This window comes from Pogoniulus pusillus, chromosome 7 (genome assembly GCF_015220805.1).
Source record: "Pogoniulus pusillus isolate bPogPus1 chromosome 7, bPogPus1.pri, whole genome shotgun sequence".
Taxonomy (NCBI): Eukaryota; Metazoa; Chordata; class Aves; order Piciformes; family Lybiidae; genus Pogoniulus; species Pogoniulus pusillus.
In genome coordinates this window covers 11,568,833-11,590,175 of record NC_087270.1, presented here as the reverse complement: position 1 = coordinate 11,590,175, position 21,343 = coordinate 11,568,833, and the positions used below count along the sequence as shown (strand labels likewise).

General features: G+C 38.6%; 1 protein-coding gene across 28 annotated transcripts in view; it reads left to right on the top strand.

Annotated features, from left to right (window-relative positions):
- Window positions 1-21,343, top strand: part of DLGAP2 (DLG associated protein 2) — a 465,415-nt gene that overhangs the window by 210,844 nt on the left and 233,228 nt on the right. For 26 of the 28 annotated variants that reach the window (XR_010302764.1, XR_010302763.1, XR_010302762.1 and 23 more), the window contains one exon: window positions 4,880-4,912. The exons of 1 other annotated variant lie outside the window; for it this stretch is intronic. Coding sequence is in view for 12 of the 27 variants with exons in the window: in XM_064145870.1 (XP_064001940.1) it covers window positions 4,880-4,912 (33 nt within the window). In the remaining 15 variants the exon portion in view is untranslated. Of the gene's footprint in view, window positions 1-4,879; window positions 4,913-5,772; window positions 5,838-21,343 lie in introns of all 28 variants that reach the window. One more of the 28 variants, XR_010302770.1, reaches the window with a different exon arrangement.

Sequence of the window (21,343 nt, the reverse complement as noted above, 5' to 3'; positions counted from 1 at the left end):
TTCTTGCCATTGGAACCAAAATCTAAAATGTTATCGGCTAAATTTCTTTACTGAAACTTGACTTATTATTTCATAAGTTAAAGCAAGGGGAAAAGCATGTTTTCCACAAGGGCTACCCTGTTTCTCAGTGAAACAAAAAGAGTTTCCAGTGTCCTTCTCGTGCCTGGAATTCTGGATTCAAATAGGCTGTGATATTCACTAGTTATATAACAGGGGCATCACTTTCTTGGCCACTCAGTAAATATCTAGGCAGTGCTGGGGAAAAAAAAAACAACCCACAACCAAAACCAACAAAATAAATTAAAAAAAAAAAAAGAAAAACAAACTACCAAAACCCAAAAGGGACATATAAGCAATAGAGAACATGCATGTTTGTAATTAAAAATTAAGATAGAGGAGGGTGGCCAGCAAGGAAGACCTGCAAAGCATCTCTGGTAGTACTAGACAAAAACAGACATGGAAGTTCTGCTACACAAAGGCAGTGGCCGTACAAGGCTGGATGTGTGGTGGCATCCAAGGGGTAATCAGAAGGGCTGACTGCACCTGTTTTTCTGTATGCTGTGCTCAAGTTGCTCCAAGCACGGCCTCTCACCTTTTTGAGTAGTTTTATTCTTGTCATGCTATCCAAACTTACATATATCTTGGTCAGAAGAATGGCTTGTATCCTCTTGATAAATCTGTTTCTTCAAAAGATCTTTCTTATCACCTGTTTTGTCATCAAGTTCTTGTATCTGGAAAGATTATTTCTGTTTTCTAGACAATTTTCAAATGATGCTGAGATTGCTAATATAAATACAGTTGGGGTGGTTTATTTTATTGATTTATTTGGTCCCAGAGTTCTGAACACTTGCTCACATTCAATTTTCTTTTTCAGAGCAATAACAAAGAAGTTACTCTTGTGTTTGCAAGAACAAGAATCTTTAGGGGCAGTTGATTAGCAACATATTAAAGAACATTTCATGTGAAAGCATTATTATTGAATATGTAGAGGCATAGTTCATTACTAGGAATTGAGAAGGAGAGGCTTAAGACATATTTTGACACATGGTAATGTCTCTGCTCCTATTCCATCAAAATGCACAATAGCTTAAACATTTTCACTTTAAGTGTCATTTCATCCAGCATGGGCATACAAAAGTTACTTGTCTACAGCTGAGATTTCACAGTTCTTTAAGCTAGTAAGTCCTGAAAGGAGCAGTCTTGATTTACCTGTGTTTGGTCTCAGGCTCACTCTTCAGTTTTGCCAAATATTAGCCCTCTTTTGACTGTAAAGAGACTGAGATCAGGGAACTGATCTTACTAAGACTTTTCTATTTTTTTTTCTGGAGGAAGATGATTATCAAGTTGCATGTGTGTCAACAGAGAGGATTCTAATTGCAAATAGGCAAGCTTCCTACTGGGCTATACTACAATAAGTCTGATGAGCAAATTAAGGAGAACATTATCTCCCTCTCGTGCTGGAGAGACTGCATCTGGAATATTGAGTTCAGTGTTTGTAGCTCCTTGTTTCTGGAAACATAGGGGAAAACTGGAGGGAGTCTAGCAGAGGGCATTCTTCTTGGACCTTTTGAAGGAACTGGGCTTAGTTTGAGGTGAAGATGCGTATCAAATTCTAGGTGTTTGAAGGACAATTACAGATAGGATGAAGATAATCTTTTTGGTAGTGTGAGGTGACAGAATAAGGAAGAACTGTCACAAACTGCAGACTGAGAGATTGAAGTTGGACCTTGTAAGGCTGACACAGCACTGAAGCTGTCTGCCCGCAGGAGTTGTGGAATCTTCATCCTTGGTGGCTTTCAGAGCTTGACTGTCAATCTCTAGCTCATCTGAACTGCTGGCAACTGTTCTGGTCTCAGTGGAGGCCTGAACCTAGATGAGCTCCAACGTTTCTCTTGTTCCATAAATGTTATTGTGGAGATGTAGCCTAAGTCTAAGACCTTTTTACAACACAAAAATAATAGCGATGGGCACTTAAATCAAGAAAATGACTTGTTTTAACTCCTGCTGACACAGGTGTCTAAGGCAAGTTAGGTTGCTGTATCTTTCCACTCATTGTGAAATCTTTTAAGACTAGTTCAGATATTCACAGAATTGCCTAGATTGGAAAAGACCTTTAAGATCATGGAGTCCAGTCATAAGTTTAACACAGACAAGTCCTTGACTAAAACAAGTTTCTGTGTGACTCGAATACCTTTAGTGATGAGGACTCTACCATCTCCCTGGGCAAGCTGTTCCAATACCTGGTAAACCTTTCAGTGAAGAAATTCTTTGTTATCCAACCTAAACTTCCTTTGGCACAACTTGAGGCTGTTTTCTCTTGTTATATCACTTGTTACTTGGCTGAATAGACTGACCCCCATCTCTCTACTATGCACAAATATTGGAGTGTGATGTGTATGGAACTTAAGACATGCAATCTCAGCAGTAACCACAAAATGTATAGATCAAAACATCTCATTCTCTTTTACACACACAGGAGCTCTGAGGAAAACAGTGCTCTGCACAACCTCCATGTCATCTTGTTCATGTGTCTAGTGGATGTGGCTGTGTTTTTGCTTGTTACTCAATCTGTACGTGTCAAATGTGACATAAAGGGTATCTACTCCTGCCCCACAGTAGCAAACTACAGTAGGGAACTTCATAAGCAGAGGCTTGCTGGGTATATCTATGCAGTGTGCTTCATACCATCATAGAAAAATAGGTGCCGTTGTAAGCTTGAGATGACTTCCAGCCTCTGGAAGGCAAACACTGATGAATTGAAATCTTCCTGGGACCTCTCTCTGGACATGCCAAGTTAAGGGAAGAAACCCCTAAGTTGCCAATACATGTGGGATCTTCAACACCTGCAAGAAGTCTACAGAAGCAGTGGTCTGACAGGGATGGTGCTCACACCTAGCTTTTCACTAACTTCTTGGCACGTGATAGCTGCAAGCCTTATTCTGTTTAGACCATCTGCATTGCTGCAGGTTTGCAATATTTGTGCTAGTTTATTTTAGCAAGTAATAACAAGGCTAATAATTTGTGGTGTTGAGGTGAGGACCTTTGAGCAAAGCAAAGAAGTCGTTTGGATTGTAACAAACCAGTGAAGCAGTTGTTAGAGGGACACAGAGGATCAGGAAAAAGTCAGAAGTTCAGAAACTCAGATTCAGCTTGTTCTGCCTTATCAATCAGGATAACAAACTGCACAGATGGGCAGCTTCTCTCAGTAAAACCTCAGAAAGTCTGTGAATTAAAAGTGGGGAGAAAAAGGTCTTCTGAGCTGCTTCCTCTGCATCACATCAGATTGTGGCAAGTGTGTTTTTTATCCAGTTTGATAGAAAGGCCTATGTTATCTGAGACTAGGCTTTTCATGCTTTGCACTGGGGACTCTTCACAAGCTTGCCACAGACGTGATGTTTTCAGTTTGTCAGGTGTTCTGCTAACGCCAGTAGGTCTATCAATAGACAATTCCACTGTGCGCTTTGTGGTGCTGAACTCCATCAGAATTAGTTCCTCTCTATTGTGCAACTTTCTGCTGTTTTAGAAGTTGTCATTGGCCTAGCAGCACCAGAGGTGCTGGATAAACATTATTTTTTCTTGTTTCTTTTCCTCGTGCATGCTGCAACCTCTGTCAGCAGTTTAAAAAACCACTGATTAACATGTTTTTAAAACTACATAAAAAATGTAAGGTCAAGTACTATTGCAACAGAGGGTTACTAGGAAGGCAGCCTCTTCTCTGCATGGAGAATGTGCTTCTAAATAACTGACAGTGTCAGAGTAGCTCTAGAAAGGTCAATCTACTCAGTATATTAGCTTCATATTCTCTGCTGGCTTTTTCTCTGTGTCTATGTTGAAGTCAAGATCACAGCTCAAGTCCAGTCTCCTGTTCCAGGGCAGAGAACTTCTGTAAGGTTTGGAATCGGATTTGTGTATGCCTCTCATGTTAAAGTGCTTTTTGTACTAAATTTACATAAGAATACACACACGTGGGCGTGTGTATGGGTGAGCCTCCATATCCATGTATTTGCTTCGGTCTACTTGTTGCTGTTAGAGGTGTGGTTTGTTTTTTTTTCAGCTGAGTGCTAAAACTGAGATTCTAGAGATTTGTGCTATCTGTGCTGTCTTGTACTAGAATTTTTCCAGTGTATTGGAATTACCTGCTGACTTGATGACACTGCTTGTGATTTAAACTGGTATTTGGATTCTAAACAACAGACTTGTGGTACAGTTTGTTAGCAGTTGAAGTAGCTCAAGGGATACATTAAAATATTTGTTATGTGTCTGTGTATTGGTACATTATGCTAAATAATTTTTAAGACAGCCAACTTGCAAATGGTGGTGTGTGAATAAAATAGTAATTGTACATTTAGAGACAGTCTGTTTATGGTGGAGTTTTATTTCCTTCATTTCTGTACCTGAATATTTTGCGGAGTCTAGATGCCCATTTATATATGGCTGTTTGACTGACTTCTCTTGCCTGGGACAGCTTGGAAGCCTTTCTTGAGAAAGGACTATAACAATTCTATTACTGTTCACTGCCTCTAATAATAAAAGTTTTAGGAGACTTAAACTTTACACAAGTGGTTGTTGTCACTGTGGTATTGTACATCAGCAAATGTGGAAGCAGAAAGTCCTGCTACGTGAATGTGCTCAGCTGGCGCCTATGAAGATGGTAGTTATATAAATGTAACTAGACATTAACACAGTTCTATTTTTAAAGTCTTCCTGCAAAAACTCTTTTTTTGAAAGTTATTTTGCAGCTGTTAAACAAATGGTTGCTGAAAATAGAATTGTATTTTTTCATGCTAACTTTGAGTGCTCAAAGTTTTGTTATATTTGGATGTAATTATGGAAGATCTGAAAAATCAAGAAATTATAATTGATCTCTCTTTCTTTGCAGAGTCACAGTGTACACTCTGTGGGGAGCCTGAAGGTGAGTGTGTTTTCCTACAAATATTTTTTTCAAAGCAGCCAGAATTGAACACTTGACTGAAATGATACCCATGCACAATAGACTGGAAACGGAATCAAATGATGAGAACCACTGAAAGATGTTATTCCTTTTAGATACCAAATCCAGCTTGAATTAAGCTGAGTAAAGCACAGTACGTGCTCCAGGCAGGAAATATCTTAAAAGGACAAATACTCCATTAGAGCAAAACCTAAGATATGTGCTCCTTATTCTTTTGTGTGGTTCTCAGTTTATTGCAGGGTAAGAAAGAGTGTGAAGAGACATGTATAGACATCACCTTGAAAGTACAAAGCAAAGAAATTAGACATAAAAAGGAAATGTGAAGCTGTTTTTATATTTGATATTACATTTGCAGAGAACTGTGAGAGGCTAACACATTTTAACAGGTGAAGTGAACAAATATTGCTTCTGAAATAAAGATAATTAAGCAATAACAATTATGCAGTGCAAATACATGCCCATGTGAAAGTATTTTGTTTGGTTTTTTCCAAGTGACTAATTAAATATCAAGGTGAGACCCACAATTTACCTAAATGAACATTGAATCAATGAGATGATGGAGTTTAAAGTAGGCTATTAGCAAAAATCTCTCTAATTTCTTTATTAATGTTGGAGCTGTTAAAAGGAAAGTGTCAAAAAGTTAACCTTAGTTTCAAATCGGCCAGTTGGAGGAACAGCCTGAAATAGTGAATGTAAAGGATGGAGCAAAGTCTATTGTACCCCCAAACTATAGATTCCAGACTGTTCCCAAAGATGTTCAGCTTTATATCTTGCACAGTTTCTGAGAAATGCACCAAGCCTCTGATGTTTTATACATTTAGTAGGCATAGGTTTTTAAGAGGTGACGCCTGGAAGCGAAAGGCCTTGATGCCCTGCAACTAAGGAGGTAACTCAGTACACAAAACAGTCACCTGCTTCTCCTTTGTTATTTACTGACAAATAATTGTTTTAGGGATTTGTTTTGACTTTGCATTCCTATAACTGTCATTTCTTAATTTGCTTAGTTGCTTTGTCCTTTACTTGATAGATTTGCAATAGCACAGATACATGTGGGAAAAGGAAAAATGTGACAGATGTTTGCCTTCTGTGAGATTGCTTTCATGATGTGATTGTCCAACTTTCAAGTTATGCATTGGATTAGTTCTGGCTTATTAGAAGCTGTATCTGCATTTTAACAATAGTTATTTCTTTTCATTACTGATCTTTCATATCCGCTCAGCTTGGCGAGTTTCAATAGATGTACGCAGACCTCGTAGGAAAGGAATTAAAACCATTGTAATACAATGTTGAACATTCTTTGAGACTTAAAAACTCTCCACGAAAAGATAATTACTTGTATTGCTGTCAGAACAGTCCTGAAGAACATGATGTTCAGTTTTAGGCCGAGGAGATAGGAATTTTTCATAGGTAATGTCTCCTGGATCACCATACTCTCCCTTCAAATACGGTGTTCCTGGAATACTAATCATTCATTCTCTGCTTCCAGGGAAAAAACATTGACATTAGTGTCAGATTAGATTAGTCACAAAGGTAAGGTTTCTTTCCTATCAGAGCAGCAAAATTTCTTATCTAGTGCTCAAGAGCCACGGAACTTTTACATAGTTGCTCAACTTGAATTTTTAGGCCATTCTAAAAGAAACAGTGTACTTGTTGTAAAAATCAAACCCCTGAATTCAGCAAGTCAAATCTCAAACCCCAGAGTTTTCCTCTAGAACGTTCTATAAATTCTGCTATGGCTTCACAATACATGTAAGAACAACTGAAAAATTGGCTTTTTGCAGTTTTAGTTGGAGTCCCAGATTCTCTCTCTGTAGCTCCCTTCAGAAATTTGAGATGCTCTATCTTGCAGTGCACTTTTTTGATATCTGAGGGAAATTCACAGCATATCAGTTAATGGTAGGTGCAGTTTACTTCCAGGTTCTGTTGTTCTTATGAATTTTCTGGGGGGGGGGTGGGGTGTGGGGAATGAAATCAAAGTTCACTGAGTACACCTGTGAAATTGTAGAGCAGGCACACCATGGCCTCTGGTGTTACGTTCCAAAGCAGTAAGCAGAGATTTATTTATGAGCTAAATGTGGAGAAATCATCCTCAGCTGGGTGAGAGAAAGACAAGGCTTTACCTCGTAGCTCCTCTGAGTGTCTCTGAAGTTCTTCATGCCTTTTATTGAAAAACATACAGGTAGCTAGTTGTAAGCTTCTGACTATCTTCCACTGGTGGCAGAATGGAAGTGTTTCATAAGCCACAAATTCTGATTGTGGAACTGGTGAACTCAGGCCTAACTGTTCTTGAGATGGTTCATCCTTTTCTAACCATCACTCTTTTCAAAACCGGCAGTTCAGTCACCGGCAGTGACTGTGTAGCACTTGTGAAAGTTGTAGCAGTTAGTGCTGCCCTTGAGGGAGCAGTTGTATTTACCTGTATGCATGTTGCTGAACAGATGTAGAGCAACATAAGTGCATGTGTTCCAGAGGAGTCATGGAGTCCCCTTCTCTGGAGACTTTAAAAACCTGGATGCTTTACTTTGCATCCTGCTTTGATGGGGGACTTGATGATTGCTAGAGGTCACTTCCAACCTCCAGCATTCGGTGATAGGAGAGGGAGATCTGAATTATCAGAGTACAGGTTTAATGTTTCAGCATTTCACCTGTGCAATTTGTGGATCCGTAGATGCGTGCATGTGTCCTCCCTCACAGCCCATCTAAAGAGAATGGGTTGGACAACACTGAGATTTGAGAATCAGTGTTTTGCGTGAGCTGCAAAGCTTTCTGCATTCTGTTTCAGAAATCATGGGTTTGCTCTGTGTTACTGGCAAGCATGTCAACTGTTGTCCTGTCAGTGTGAGATGTTTGAGGACAAGGAGCCTATTTTATACAGAGAGGAAACTAAAGTTATAGAGCCATTGGGCTAATAAATCCTGTTTAGTGTAGCTACTTGGAGATGCTTCATCTTCTGAAAATGCAATAGCGGCAGTGACATATTTTCACATGATAACAGTTGCCTTAGAGGAAGTGATCTGCGGTTGGCAGATGATGTTGTCATGGTAAACTCTCCAAGTTGTTTTGGATGGTTTTTGTTTGTGAGTTTTTTGTTTGTCTCTTTGTTTTAATCCCTGTTCCTATTTTAATTGGGGATGTGTCTCGTTTAGTGTTTACAGCAGCCAGCATACTCTGCTAGAAAAATTGCTGTAGTCATGAGAAGTTTCAGTAACAGTTCTCCCCACTAATCCTCAAGCTGATGTTTCTGTCCTTTTTAACCCCTGGTATTTATTCAGAGAAGTTTTGGGAAGAGCTACATTGAGAAATAATGTCTATATTACCAAAGCAGCAAATAAGAAGTTTGGACTACTCTGTCTTCTCAAAGCCTGTGCTAATGGATGCTTTTCTTCCAAGCTGCTTTAATATTCGCATGGCTTTCTGGTTCTATTCATGCCTTTTGCCTCTACTTTATGATTGCTCTGTTTCTTTCCTTCTTAGAGATATATGAGCAGTCCTGTACAATACTAGCACTTTTCATCTTCTGTAGAAATCATGGAATCATAAAATGCTTTGAGCTGGAAAGGACTTTTGAAGCTCATTTAGTCAAACTCCTCTGCACTGAGCAGGGACAACTTCAACTAGATAACGTTGCTTGGAGCCCTATTCCACCTGACCTTGAATCTGTCTATGGCTGGGGCCATCTACTAGCTCTCTGAGTAACCTGTTCCAGTCTTTCACCACCCTAATCACAAAAGATTTCTTCCTCATATCTAGTCTAAATCTACCCTTGTACATCTGACCTCATAAGGTTACAGAATTTACCCATGCCATGCACCTTCTCTATGCAATTCCTTCAAGCGTTCTACCTAAGAATTTGAAACCATTACTAGTTCAGAGCCAATGCATACATACTGCCTGACTCCAAGTGTCAGAAGATTGAGAAATTTCTGACAATTACATATTATCTACCAACATACTCAAGCATCAGAAAATTGACTGTTTTTACTGTTGATTTACATTTTCAAGCTGAGATCCCAGCATGAAGGAAAGGAAGCCTGGAGGAAGGAACACTCTCCACTGGTCAGTGCAGACTGGGTTAGGGATCAGTTACACAAATTAAACATTAACAAGTCCATGGGCCCTGATGAGATGCACCCAAGGGTGCTGAGAGAACTGCCTGAGGTTATCGTTCTACCACTCTCCATCATCTTTGCCAAACCGTGGCAGACAACAGAGATGCCTGAGGACTGGAGCAGAGCCAATGGCACTCCAGCCTTCAAAAAGGGCAAGAAAGAGGTTCCAGGGAACCATAGAGCAGTGCATCCAGGACTTTGTCCCAGTTAAAAATGGGATGGTTTTTAGTGTGATCAAAGTTTGAGGGTAGATGTAATGACTCTTTTGCTTTTTAACAAAAGTAGTTTTGAAATAAAAAATAAATGGTGCTGTTGAGTCATTTGCATTTGCTCATGAAATGGATAAAATATTCAGTGGAATCTGGGAAATAGAAGTATAAATAAGTTGACAGTAACAACAGAAAACCTCTTACTTTCCTTGAGTGAAAAAAAAGGTCTTTTTCAGACAGAGTGATGGATTTATTTCATGTGCTATCAGCTTTGGTGCCCTTGATGCAGTGGTTAATACAGGTGTGTTGAGGATTGGGGAGAAAAGTCTGGGCCTTTTCCTAGTGGTGATGGTGGTGGTGATTGGATTTTTTTTGTGGTGTAGTTTGTGGGTTTTTTGGTTGGGTTTTTGGTTTGGTGAGGGTTTTTGTGTGATTTTTCTCATGGTTAAAGAATGCAGACAGTATGTAGCTGAGAAAAATACCTTAAACTTGGCACTACGTCTTAATAGTGAAGATATTCCATCTGGGTAGTTCTGGCTCTGAACATGATCGTTTCCCTTGGTATCTACTGGAAAACTATTACAGGCATATTAATAACTCCAGAGAATTTTGCTAATCTTCATTTTGCTAATCTAAACATTTAGTAACCCACACTGAATGCTGGCAGTTTCGCCACCATTAGCAATGACTTTCAAGAGTCCTGTAGTCTTAACTTTTTATTCTTATGCTATATTTACTAGAGCAACAGTTATAGTTACTAAGGAAATGCACATTACACAACACAGAATCCTGACATTTTAAAGAAAAAAAAAATCTACTTAACCTGCTTTTAATATTGCTTCTTTTCCCCCATTAATACATGTTTCATAGTTGTTTGCTTGAATGACTTTCTTCTTCAGCCTATGTATGACCAAAACAGTTAAATAGGTTATTCTGCCTGCTATGAATATAATGGTCATTCAGAATCAGCACCTGCAGTGATTGGCATAATGCTGACTTCAGTCAGTTGTCTGTGAAAAATGTAATGTAAATATGGGATCGTGGTCTTTTATCCTTCTGCTCTGATCCGTGTGTATGCCAGCATCTTGGCTTTTAGGAACAGTCACGTTCGTGTGCCTGCATAAACTTCCGTGCCAACATTTAGATGACAGATCCTGGTAAGATCACTCTTAGTATGAATCTTCTTCCCCTTCCTTGCTAACATTTAGATAACAGATCCTGGTAAGATCACCCTTAGTATGAATCTTCTTCCCCTCCCTTGCTAACATTTAGATAACAGATCCTGGTAAGATCACCCTTAGTATGAATCTTCTTCCCCTCCCTTGCTAACATTTAGATAACAGATCCTGGTAAGATCACCCTTAGTATGAATCTTCTTCCTGATCTGAGTATTTTCATGCTTGCTACACTCAAAGTGAAGTCTTTTGATTGTTCTTGTCTGCGGAAAGTTTTTCAAGTCTCATAGAAGCGTATTACTGCCCTTCTCCTTTGTGTAGCCTCTAAATGTTGAATGTTTTTTATTCTTGGAGCAAAGGGAAATATGCAAGAGGAAAAAACCCAAACACACACCCCCCCCCAAAAAAAAAATAAACCAAACCAAAAAAACACAAAACCCTGCAAAATCAGATCGTACAAACCTAAATATGTTAAAATCTCTTTCTGGGCTAATAAATTAGATTTTTGTCCATTGCTTTCTTTAGAATAACAAATGCTGGGATGTTCACAACATGCCTTATTCTTGAACTGGGCTAGGGTTTATATAAAGCAATGAAATACCTGTCATGATTTTTAGTAAAGAGTTACAGTATGTTTTAGTCAAACAATAGTGACCATGTTGCTACTTTATTTTCTTTTGCCGTTTGTCCAAATGAAGGCTATATGTTGTTTACAGTGAGCTAAGGTTGTCTTCAGTAGGCCTGCTAAAGATTTAGTTGCAGAGAAATCTTTTGGTGTCTGCACTTCAAAATGAAATATTAAAATATTTCAACTCTTCTAAATTCTGATTTCTGTTTGTGTACTTTGCAGTGTTACACATGACATTAGTAAAAGGAGTATATTTGTCTAGAACAAGGAATGAAGTGGCCCTTTTAGTTGCATTGAAATCAGGGATAGATTATTTGAAGGACTCTAAGGTATGTTAGCTCAGTGTGAGATATGGTGACCTCTATTTTGGTACATGTGTTTTACAAAGTCTCTTATGGTAATCATAAAATAATGAAAAATCTCGTGCATTTTAAGAAAATAAGCTTTCTCTAAAAACATGTTTTTCTGTAGTTGAAAGTAAATAAAACTCACATTCTGCTGCTTCTACTTCTCATACATAGAGAAAAAAGCTGTACTTCAAAACTACATTGTTGTCACTGGTTTGTTTTTTTTTTCATCTACTGATTCACTCTCTTGGGCTGTGCAGACAACAACAACAAAAACGCTGATTTAATTTGGACAAATAGGATGCAATCCCAAATGCAGAAGGTATTATTTGTACATTCATTTTACATTGTTGTGATTAGAAAACCACCAAACCAAACAAAGAGCCATCTGATCTTTCCTCCCCCAATACAAATACATAAATGAAAAGCTGATTTGATTTCTGGGGTTGAGTAGCTGTCCTCAAAGGTTTTGTCAGTGCATATTTAATGTTACGTGCAGCATTAGCAAAGTGAGTATCTCCTCTGCCAAGACTGAATGAAGTTACACCTTATTTAGTCCAATTGATGTCAGGATTTAAGTGTTTGCTGCAGTAGGGACAAATGTAAGTAAGGTCAGTACAGCCTGCTGTACTTTTAAACTTTAACCTTCTATTTTAACTTTTGAACAGAAGTATGTGTATATGTATATCTGCACACATTGCTTTTTCTTCCCCATTTTTCTTGTTCTGCTGACTGTTTAGCACATTTTGGTGACATGTAATGTCCTGGCTTGGGTAATCATCCATGTCATATTTGTTTGCTGCAGGTTAATTTCTGCAGTGGCATGTTTCTCTTACATATGTCTAAGATAACATCTTTATCATAAATGAGAGCATTTCCTTCACAGTGTGAACTGTTTTCCCTTAGCTTCTGATTTTCATTCTAAGCAATGCTTAGGGTTTGCGTATTCATTCAACTGTAATACTCCATTGTACATGTACATAGCAGATCCCTTTAACTTGAGCATTAATGTCTCCTGAATATTGCCTCCAGCTTCTGGCTTACTTTAAATTTTAGAAAGGTACTTTTGTGTCTTCGTAGCATAAGAAACATGATGGATTTTAACCAAAATATGAAAGAATATTTTTTTGTCAAAAAAGGAAAACATTTCAACAGCCATTCTGTTATTTCAGTTTTTAAGAATTTGCCTGAGCAAAGTTGAATGGCAGATCCTGTTGGCAGTTTTAGGGTTTGGAGGATACAGCTCGGGGGGGACAGTTTGCAAGCTGGATTTGACTTCTACCCTCTCACTCCCTTGATGTATCCCTTAGTCCCGGGCTCAGAGCATGCTCACATGTCAGTCAATATCTTTGCCATCTGCTAAGAAAAGTTCAAATGTAGATTTGAACATCAGTGAGATGGAAAATGCTGTACATTGCAGGACCTTCTGTATGCAATATTGAGTGTTTAATTACTTGGGGTAGGGTAGAAGTGTTAAAAACAGTAGTGGTAGTAAAATTTGCGAAGCACAGCTGTGACAGTAAAGAAAAACTTCCTTTCCTGTCACCATCCACTGCGACCTTCCAGTCCATCTTCTGAAGCCCACTCACAAAGAACTAGTATGGTTATCACACATATGTACAGAGGAGATCATGAATTCTTTTTACTTTGATTCTGGCTCACCAGTCTGAAAAGGTTAAGAAAGAGTGCATGAGGAAGAGGAACCTTTTTCTGAAGACAAGAAGTCCATTAACTTAAAGGAGTTTTCCACGCAGAAGGAATGCTGACTACTTCTAGAGTGTACATTTGCATAAATCATAGATAACTTCTGGCAACATTCATCTCAATGATGTATGAAAATTCTGAGCTTTTGCCTTACAAAGATCTACAATTGATATTAGTGGAAATATTATGTAGAAAAAGAGCAAAGGCTTTCACAGCAGAGAACTTAAAGCAGAATGATTCAGACTTCTGTACCTGCTGATTACTTTCCATCACAATTTTAGTCACTGGAATCATCACGCACCTTATAAAACATTAAAGCCAACATTTGTCTGTAATAATAAGTGACAAAGAAATAGAAAATAGTAGTTCCAACTACATTTTCAGAGCTATCTGCTGACTGACTGTCCATGAAAATGAATAATACGAATGCAGCTACCATGTTAATAGCAATTACCTTGTGCAGCTGAATATTAAGCAAGCTCTTCAGTGCTTCTCTCTGGAAAATCTTGATGTGGTATTGTTTCAGTTACTTGAAAGCCTGATTTCCAGGTGCATCAAGAGGCAGTGTGTCTTTCCCAGAACTGGTTACACAGATTTTAGCCCCCTGAGAAATAGCTGAAGCCCGAGTCAGTGGGTTCTTTATCTTTCTGTGTTATAAATGGACTACTGCCACGTGCCTCAGCATGCCTAGTAAAATGTTAATGCTGCACAAGGGTCATGGTTCAGACTCTTTGTTTGACTTAATGTAAGCCTTGAAAAGGTAATGGGACAAATGTGTTCTCTCCGATGCAAGGCTTCATACACAGTGCAGTGAGGCACTTGGAAGAAAAAGAGTTGTTTGCACTTTTTACAGTGGACTCCTTTTGAATTAGAAACCTCAGGTGTTGAACTCCATCTCACTAATGTTGGTTAGCAGCCTTATGTACGAGATGCACCAACTGTTAAAACACGGAAATAGTTTTGCTTTCAGCATATCTGGTAGTAAATTCTTGGGCATTTTATTTGGTGTAGAATTTTAATTCTGCTGTTACCTTTTTTTGTTAAGCATATCATGGCAGTATCCTCTTTTGAGAACTGAATGCCTGTGTTTGCAAACCACACTCTGTTCTGAAAAGAAACTTCTTAAAGTGCCTCTTAGCTAAAACAAGTTACACTGTCAAGAGCATTCAGTTTCAACAGTCTTTATGCTTTTACAGGAGAATCCAAAACGAGTCATGGAACCACATTCTTCATGTAGATTAAGGTGTGGCCTTCATGAACTGTCTCTAAGGCTTTAAGCTAGGATTTCAGTAAGGCTTTTAGTTGTTATGGATGGCACCATGGAGATTTTATTTTTGCCTTTTCCTCAGTGATCTTCAGTTCATGATATTGATAAAAAGGAAAATTAATTTCCCTACTGGTGGAGGACATGTGGGTGTTCTTTTTGCCTTTGCTTTCCTTTCTGTTTGCTCTGCATAAACTACTGTAAAAATACTTTTCTGTGAGACGTAGTGACTTTTCTTGAGCTGTGTCTAGAAAGCTAGCACAGATTTTGAAAAAACAAACTGGTATATGTATACTTGGCTTAGTTTCAGGAATATCTTTCAGCTCCTCTGTGCTGTTTCGGTGATACAAAGCAAAATATTGAAGTGGTTAAAGGATCACTTAATGAAATGCCTTGCCATTGCTGGAGAAGTCCTCACAGTTCAAGTTCTGGCTATTTCTTCCATTAGCTATAAATGTGTGTTTTGTTTTCTAGCTAGCCAGCTGCTGAGATTTGAAACTCAGCTTGGGAAAAGAGTTTCTTGGAGTTATTTCATGCTGTAAAAGTGCACACAGGAAAGGATGTGTAATTGCTGTTTCTACCATGAGAAATTCTTTGGGAGCATCAACGTGTAGTTTCTAAATTCTGCTTGAAGAGAATTTACGAAGAAAAGCTGTGTCTGAGTAGACTCTGTCTTAAACAGAGGAGTTGTTTGTAATCTGTATTACCACCAAATATCTTCATACTGTTCTAAACCTAAAAATGGTAACAGAAGATAATCTTGCTTTTAACACAAAAGTAACGCTGAAGGGCTGCTAAACGTCAGCACTATAGTCTTACTTGTAGCACCTACAGACCAAGAGAGATTGCCAAGGGGAAACTCGGCCTTCAAGTCCAAATTCCAAATGTTTGTTAAATGAGCAACAGATTGACTGACTGAGAGGGTCTTCAGGTAGCAAAGGGGTCAAACTCTATTTAACAAAAGAGAAGCCAGAATTGTGAAGAAAGAGATTTTTAGATGGTGGACCTTGCACAAGAGTAGAATTGTGAAAACAAAGGTCATCTGAAGTATGGTAAAAGGATAATCAGGAGCTCCAAGGAATGAAAGAAGGGAGCTGTCTGTTTTGTTGTTGTGACAGTGTAAGCTGTTTGTCTTTCGCCAGATGATGACTTAGTCATAAAAACCTAAATGTGCTTTATATGCAAAATGTTCATAAATCTTGTCTGTTAACATTCAATGCCTTTGGCTTTGGAAAGGAGAAAGAAACATATTTGCGATCCCCTAAAAGAGCATAGCTGAACTTGGAGTTCTCATTCTGTGAGGTGATAGTGGGGAGACCAGGGAAAGATTAAACACAGCTGTTTCTCTTACTGGGGAAACCAGATACTGTAGCAGTGTATAGCAAAACAGATCACCTGCGTGTGTGACAGAAAATGTAAGAGAAGATGAACCGAGCCCAACTTCATTGGAATTCTTATTCCATTGATGCAGTGTTTTCTAACCTTATAGCCACAGAGTGCCCTTCTGCCGTAATTACTTCACAGCGGCCAACTCAGGATTTGATGTGTGTGACTGGCTGAGCATTTCAAACTGAAGTGATTAATTTGGTTGAAATGAGAAGGTTAAGGAAATGTTTCACTAAGTTTCTTCTGCAGGACAGGTGAGATTGAAAACTTTGTGTCTGCATCTCTGCTCTACCCTTAACATTATCTTTTAGAAAGATCAGCCTCTGGATATGAAGACATAAAGACTTGTGCAAGGTTTTGCTTACTCTGTAAGTTTTAACTAGACATTGACAAATCAATCATTCTAACTCACAGGGGAAAGAAATAGGCAATTTGTTACTGTCTTCAGGAATGATGGAGATAGCAGTCAGAAGAGTTAGAGAATGATCCAGTGAAGCACTGACAGAAGCAGAAACAAAATTCGGTGTTGGCTGACACAGCAGTCAGCTGCTGTCCCTGCTGACTGATTTCAAGGTCTTTGCAATTGAAGTGCACTTTCTACTTGGGTCTAAATAACTAGCATTCTGTAGCAAACCCAGGTTACCCTCTCAACTGCGAACAAGACTACTCATTAAGAGTTGAATCTTCAGAAACAACAATTAAACTGATCCTTAAATTAGTGACTGAAATACTTAAGAAATGGTAATGTTCCACATTGTAATTTGGGGCAGATGCATTATTGAATAATGTATTCTGTTAAATAATATGCTATTGAAACTAGTACAAAAGAATCACAGTCACTGTGTGTGACTTCTAGTATATATGTATTTTTTACTTGTTTGTTTTTTTTCTGATTGGAGGATATTTTCTCTGGAAAAACCTTTCTGCCAGAGCGTTAGGTGGTTCCAACTAAGAACTGAAAAAACCCAATGAATCCACATTGAAACTTTTTTAAGGTTTAAAAGCTGTGGTATTAAACAGTACCACCAAACACTGATTTATTTCCGTGAGATATGTAGGAATCCCAATTAAGGACATTAATATGGGTTACTATCAAGAGTTGTTCCAGATCTTTGTGGTTGTTTTGCTGTAGCGAAAGTTCAGTGTCACATTTTAAGCTGTTATGAATCAGCTGGGCTCATGTCACGCAGTGCTGTGCCATTCAGCGTACAGCAGTGTGACCACAGCAGTAGATGGTTCAGAAGCAGAACCTAAAACATATACAGGTAGCTAACACCTATCTGATGCCCATACTGCAGTCAGGATGTTTGTGCTGGTTTTGTTGGTTGGTTACAGAATTCTAAGTTTTGGATAACCATCTTGTTTTGGCTGAGTTCAGAGAGATCTGCTTAATAAGCTTGTATGCTCAAAAAAACACATTGAAAGTACAAGAGAGGCAAAATAGGTTTGTGAGGTATAAATGGACACTATTTAGCAGAAGCAGCACTTCAGGGTCATTTGAAGAAATTAATTGTAATTGGTTTTGCACCAAAATGTGGGGACACAGCAGGGCAATTCCAAGAAATGCTGCAATCTTCCTCTCTTACTGGCTTAAAAAGACATACATGCATAGTAAATGTTCACAGCTTTTGATTGTTGTCTTCGACTCTCCAATTCCTTGTAGAACATTTTTCATTCTGCGTTAAACGTTTCTCTGTCTCACTCTGAGTTTAGAGCCCTAAATGCCAATATAATTCTTGCTGTTTCCTTGCAGCATAACATATCATACTCTATCTACTGTTAATATATGCACAGTGGAAGATACTGTTTCTTGTTTGGACAGGTAATGCATTGATTAATAAATGCTACGGAATTTATTAAAGTAATTGCTTGTACAGTCATAAGTTAAACTTCCTAGCAGTACTGAACTTCTGGCTGTTATTTCTCATGGAATAATACTGATACAGCATCTCTCCTAAGGAGAAGTGACTGTAATGCTAATTTTAAAGAGGTGATCTGAAATTTTACTTCAAAGTTTCTTCTGTAAAGAAAATATCAGACTCACTGAAAAGAAAACTTGTCATGAAAAAGTAGGAATTCAGATGGCAGTGTACATGCAAAGATTTTGTGAAGTAAATATAGTCAGCAGCTGATTGACAAGCTTGCCTTCAGAAGATGTGAGATATCCTTCAGTCCCTACTCCACTTAGTTCAGAATAGGGACACTAAGCTGAGAGCCCATTTTGCAGGTCAATGTCCTGGTCTGAGTTATAGGCTAATGCAGAACAGATCTCCGGTGGCCTGTGTGATCATTCTTTGTGAGACAGTAGGTGGTTCTTTACCCATGGTAGTCCTAGAGAAATAGAGAACCACTTGGAAGCAAACATGGAAGCATAATTCACTTGCATCACATGGTTCCTTTTCTAAGGAATAAAGATGAAACAAAGCAAGTGGATGGAGACAACATTTCAGTGGAATTATTCTGTTTTCATACCTTTGATTTCATAACTTCCTATGAATTGTGTTTTTCCTGTTTGAGAAATGTTAATGTGGGCATCGTACCTAAAGCCTCTTGGTGTGTGTCCCAACACGTCTGGAGAAACATCACCTTGTGGAGTGTTCTACCTTCATCAATTTGCAAGGGTTAGTTTTGAACCAAGTCTAAACCAAGTGGCTTCCTGCAATGACTGACTAATCCTAGTCTGGCCACCTAATGTGTGATTTCTGTGTTTTCAGTGTATCTGAGAAATAAACCCCAAAATAATAGTCTGATCTTCAACGTGTTTTGTCTCTTGCCAGCTTACTGCACTGAGTAGTGAAACAGCCTTGATCCTCAGAATGCAGCTGAACGTTTACATCAAGTAACCAAAGTGAGCTCAAGGGCTGCTGTCTGAGTGCAGATCAAAGCTTCACCGAGTGGGTTGTTGTTCAGTTTTGTTCTTTTTTTTATGAGGGAAAAGGTGTTTATGAAAATAAATCCAAGTTATAATTAAGCATATGGTGGGAGTTAATCATAATTCTGCAGAAAAGGGTCATTTTCCTAGCATGGTATCCATATCCATCCTTTGCCTCTTCTCAAACTGATGCGTGGGAGAAGGCTGATTAAGCAAACTGTTGCCCTCTCTTCCCTTGGGCTTTTGTGTTTGCCATTTCATACTTTTTTTTTTGCAGAGTTGCGTACTTAAGCGATAAGGTAGCTGGATAAATGGACAGAGGGAACTTGAAAGAACAGTAATAATGAGTCAAAACCAATATATAGTTCAGAAAAGTAATAACTATTTTGAAAAGCCCTCCAAACTATTCTGTGCTTCCACTGCTGCTTCTCCCTAACGGTCCATGTACTGCATGTGGTTGTAACGGCACGAGTGTCATATGCTAGTAAGTGATGCTTGACAGCGCTGCCCCAGGGGTTCAATTACTTGGGTGTATGATGATGAATGAAAACTGCTGCAGCCTTAGAAAGATCGGCAACAGACTGGCAATTATTTGATCAACTGTGGCATGCCAATTAAAGCCCTTGTGAGACTGGAGCCTTTCAGTTGTTACAGAAAATGCCTCTATCTGTCAGAGCTTTGGCTCTTCTCAGAGCACTGTAGTAGGATAGAAAAAACCCTCACCCAATTGTAGTTGCTTCAGATAAATACTTCAGTACCTGAGGATGAGCAAACTATCAACACCTTCACTCGAAGAAAGTGAAACAATCTGTTCTTGGAGAAAATCCAAGAGAGGTTATAAAGAAAACAAGAAAAACTCCCACAACTCTCAGGATAGAGGAAGGAAGAGCCATGGAAGCAGCAACAGTATTGCTGATACAGGGTTATAGAAGAGCTAGCTTTGTGAGTTAGTCAAAGGATTATGGTCACAAGACATGTGTGTTCTGTTAACCTTCTGGGCCAGGAGACCACTGGCAGCAATCCTCCACAGGGTCTCCAGAAGCATTCTGAAGTACATGGTTGTCAGGCCTTGGATTAGGAGTAGCACAGGTGGTTTTGTGTAAGATTCAACTGTGAAATTGTTGCTTGGTGTCAACCAGCAACCTGAGCAAGGTTAATGTATTCCTTTAGCTATCTGTTCAGCTGGGCACTTAAGCATGTGCTTTGCCTGAAGTGCTCAAGTTGACATATCTCACTGTATTTCAGCAATAATCAGCTTAAGCCTCTGCTGACTATTTTGTTGAATTAGGTGTATTTGTTTGACAACTGTTGAAAAAGGAAAGTTGTTTGTTTACATAGCTCACAAAATTGCTTTCCAGTTGTAAGTATTGGCTAGGGTCTTAATTGTCAAGTCAGGCTTAATTTGCCAAGAACGTAAACCAAACTTGTACAGTGAAATGAAAAGGAACAGAAAAGGTGGGCATTGAGGCCTGTATCTTGGAAATTTCAGAGGCATATGTCTGCATCTCTGTTGTGCTATATTTACATAATCAAGTTATCAAAAACAAAGAATCAAAGTAAAGAATGACTTAAAATGATTTAAATCCCAGGATGGTATCTGAAGTGGGACCCGTTTAAGAAATATATGCAAACTCATATTTCAGAAGTCTACTTACCATGATAATGTTGCTGTTGTTAAGTGACAATCAGGATACTTACATCTGTGTTACCAAACTGCTGCATTTTCTATATACAGGAATCCCATGATACTTCCAGCATTTAACACATCTACTGTAAACACAGAGTGAAGCTTAATTTTCTGTTTTGCAAAGTCTGCTTCAGGTGTCTTTGCTGCTACAAAAACAGCCCAAGTTTGTTTTTCTTGCAAGAGGCATTCAGACAAAAGCGTGAGTGTACATGTATGTATCCAAGATGAGCGCTGCTGTCATTGTAATAAAATTTGAGCTTAATGTGTTAAGTGTAATTCATTTACTATTTAATCTAAGACTTGGTTAGAAGTGTGAACAGTTAATGACTGGCAAAATTCTGCTGTGTAACTGTAAATTCTAAAAGCATTTGATGGTTAATTGAAAACGTTGTCTTGAAACCTGGCAGGCTGGGGATATTCTGGCCACTGATAAGAAGTCTGCTTTCCATGCATCAAATTGTATTGAGTATTTGTAAGTGGTCATAGGAGAAATGACCTTCAATGTAATAGTTGCTGTGTCTGTCTCATCACTTTAATATTTGAGCTGTATGAATATATACTTGTGAAACTGTGATCAAACACCTGGGGAAAAATATGTTGATGACCACTTGCTAATGGTGCTGTTCATCATTAGCTTGGAGTTTAGCTTTGACGTTATTTGTTTTTAGGTCAATCCAAGGAAAACATCAGAGGAAAACTCTACATTGCAAGGGGAGCAGCTTAGCCTGATGTTAGTAGTGGGTGAAGACCGACAGGCTATTCAGGGACGTGGTTAAGTAAGCATTCACGGAGATGCCGAGGGATGTGGTTTAGTGATGACCTAGCAGTGTTGGGTTAACAACTGAACTTAATGGTTTTCCATCCAAAACAATTCTATGATTCTTTTCTTTTTTCAGTTGTTTTTCATTTTGCCTATATTTTGTCACATAAAGCAGCTCCTGAAGAGTGGGCTGCCTCTCATGAAAGAGGTAAATGCTCTTTTTAAAATAAACTCCCATGTCCCAAGCTATA